The sequence below is a fragment of the Poecilia reticulata genome, linkage group LG2, assembly GCF_000633615.1.
Source record: "Poecilia reticulata strain Guanapo linkage group LG2, Guppy_female_1.0+MT, whole genome shotgun sequence".
NCBI classification, from domain to species: Eukaryota; Metazoa; Chordata; class Actinopteri; order Cyprinodontiformes; family Poeciliidae; genus Poecilia; species Poecilia reticulata.
In genome coordinates, this window is record NC_024332.1 from 8,608,919 (window position 1) to 8,611,996 (window position 3,078).

Sequence of the window (3,078 nt, forward strand, 5' to 3'; positions counted from 1 at the left end):
ATAATTTTTTTTTTTGTCATAGTACCCCCAAGAATTTAAAACTACTTTCACCCCTGCTAATCGCCATCGTAGGGGAATGTTGTACCCACTATCTTATTTAAATATCTAAAGTTCTGGAGAAAGTTAAAGAATCTGATGTGTTTACACGTGACCCATGATGTTCCTCTGCTCTTTCCTTCCCTGGTTACTGGCTGACCAATACGTCTAACTAGGTCAGCCGTTTGAAGCACTTGACACACACCAAAACGTTCTCAAGCTTCCACTTACACCAACCTTGCCCCCGTCCGCGTTGTACTCCTTCTCGTCGGCGTCCAGGAGCCGGGCCAAGCCGAAGTCGGTGATCTTGATGTGATTGGGGGACTTGACGAGCACGTTCCGAGCCGCCAGGTCTCTGTGGACTAACCGCCTTTCCTCCAGGTACATCATTCCCTGAGAGGCGGGGAGAGACAGACAGAGAGACGATGAGGAATCCTATCGTGGAGCCATTTATCTTTTTAAATCTCAAGCCTAAGACCGCTGAAGCATTAAATGTCAGCACTAACATAAAATTATTGTCATAACTGTCATCAGCATTAACTTCACACCCATGCAGACATTTAGATTTGATGTATAATCGCTATAATACCTCATGTGCATGACTCTAAGCAGTTCAGAAGTGTCAGAAAGTTTATTCTCAAACCCGCAAACCACAAATGGAAAGTTCTGTGAGCCTTTTCAATCCCCAAATAAGTCATAGGATTGTGGAGAGTGAAACATGTTTGCATTGTTTTCTTTAAATACCAGAGAAGGTTGGCGGTGCAGCGTGGGTTTGTTTAGATGAGCTTTTATGGATAATATCTAACATTTTTCCTATAACCATACTATAGCTCAAATACTTCATAAACAGACTAAAAATTCAGGCTTCACCTGCAGGTAAACTTGCACCTGTATTTTGGCACATTTGCCCAACAAAAATGAAGATGTGAGGAAATTTCCTGCTGTTTGATTCTCAGTACTGGACTCCTTATAATTACTTGCTCTTGTAATCACAAATGATCCAATCTTGCCTGAATCTCCATCGACCCAGACACTCTTGGGAGTGTGACACTTAAGCGGTGTTAAAGCAGAGCAATCAGCGGCACCGCCCCAACCTGGACCCCACATCCTCCACCGGGACGCCGCTGTTTACCCCCTTAGGAGGCTGGAAATTAATTGGCTCCTTGAGCTGTTGTACATTCCCCTGCAGTCGGTGCGACGGCCTCACCTCATTGCCCCGTCACTTTAAGTCGAAGTGTATTAATGGGCTGTGTGGCCCATTGATTCCTAATTTCTCTCGACATCGACATCGGAGATAAATATTGCGTGGCACGCTCGTCTTTGGGCTTATTGTAATCAGCATTGTTATTGATCGCCTGAGAAGCAATCTATTTTAAACACACTTCCAGCCAGGCGGGGGTGTTGCCTGCAGCCCTGTCATAGCACATTGTGTCCTGGATCGGGGAATTCAGCCCAACAGCGAAGAGGAAGTGATCCAACTTGGTGGATAAAAGAGAGAACCATGCAAACAGACTGACAGATAGATATATTGCACATATGCCTTGGGAAAATGTCTTGCTCTTCAGCGATGGTGGTCTCTTGGATGTCCCTGTCATGTCGTGTGTATGTGTGTGTATGTGTGTGTGTCACTCCCAGCAAGGCCGGAGGATGATGGATGAGGGCTCAGCTAGCGGTGAGTCAGACGTCGGTGCTATCGATTTATCCTCACATTCGTCTGCGAGGAAAGGGGAGGCAGAGAGGGGCGGCGACCGCGGTGAGAGTCGGCTTGGCTCGAGCGCCTCGACACAACAACAACACACACATACACATGGTTACAGTTCCCCCAACACACACAAACACCTAAATGTTTCAAATGTCCGATGATTCTCTGGCGCCAGCCGAGGAGTGGGCCTTGGTGTAAATTTTTCATTGTCTGCCTCGCTTCTCACCAAGGTGTTTTCATTGATCTACCAGCAAAGTGGCGTCCACTTGTTTAACATCCAGCTTAATACACTCCAATTGGCCCGGCCTTGCCTACTTTGTTTGTCTCCCAGAGCAGCAGACACCGGAGTATATCATCATCTCAGAAAAACATCTCTGACGGGCGCTTTTGTTCTTCAGCGGCAGAACCTTCAGCTGAATACAGGATCAGTTCCATGGAAGCGAATAGATTGGTCTGTCATAAGGCCATCAAGTCTATTTAGCACATACAAAGACTGCTAGACAAAGATTTATTTATTTCTTCTGAAGGTTTTGCTGGTTTTATCTTTCATACATGTGTCTCTCATCCGTAGGTTAGGTGTCCTAGTGGTAGATTCGGTGCTCTGCATGTCCAGGGTTCCATTCCTGACGAAAGGCCTATAGCAGCATGACTCTCTCCGCCAAGGTTAAAAACATGCCAACCATTAGTAAGTCCACAGAAATGGTACAGTCCGTTCAAACTGTTCAGTTTCCAGGCATAAAACCAAATGTAAAACAGATTCCAGAAATGTTCAAGAGACTTTGGGAAGGAAAATCAACCCTTATGTTTTCCAGTTTAAGTCATCCAGCTTTTGATTTGATGTGAAGTCAAAGACTTTAGAAGATGGTCGTGGGAATTACCTCTAAAACAACAGATCCCGATGTATTTTGACACTAATGCATTATTGTGAGCTTATTGCAAATTTTCTGCATAAATGGTCAAAAACATTGTGTTTAAGTGATGCTAACTTCCACCTGCAGGTGGCAGTGTTTCTTATTTCTACTCCACTGCTGCTTCAGCCTTACAATAAGTCACATTTATCTTCATGCAAACGTACGAATTTTGCTAAATTACTTGCAAATATTTCTAAAGTACAGGGTGCTGTGGTGGCGCAGGGGCAAAGCAACCCTGTGTTGTGCTTTGCCCCTGTACGTGTATTGAGACCTTGGTCCTCGTGGTGGTGGTTGCAGGTTTGATTCCCGGCCTGGTGACATTTGCCGCATGTCTTCCCCCTCTCTCATTGCCCTCTTTCCTGCCCTCTTTCCTGTCAAACTACTTTCAAATAAAGGCCACTAGAGCCAACAAAACCTTTAAAAAAAAAA

General features: G+C 45.1%; 1 protein-coding gene across 1 annotated transcript in view; it reads right to left on the reverse strand.

Moving 5' to 3' along the window:
- LOC103476823 (receptor tyrosine-protein kinase erbB-4) overlaps nucleotides 1-3,078 on the reverse strand; it is a 112,467-nt gene that overhangs the window by 23,201 nt on the left and 86,188 nt on the right. The window contains exon 19 of the mRNA XM_017302062.1: nucleotides 274-429. Coding sequence (XP_017157551.1) covers nucleotides 274-429 — 156 coding nt within the window. The remainder of the gene's footprint in view (nucleotides 1-273; nucleotides 430-3,078) is intronic.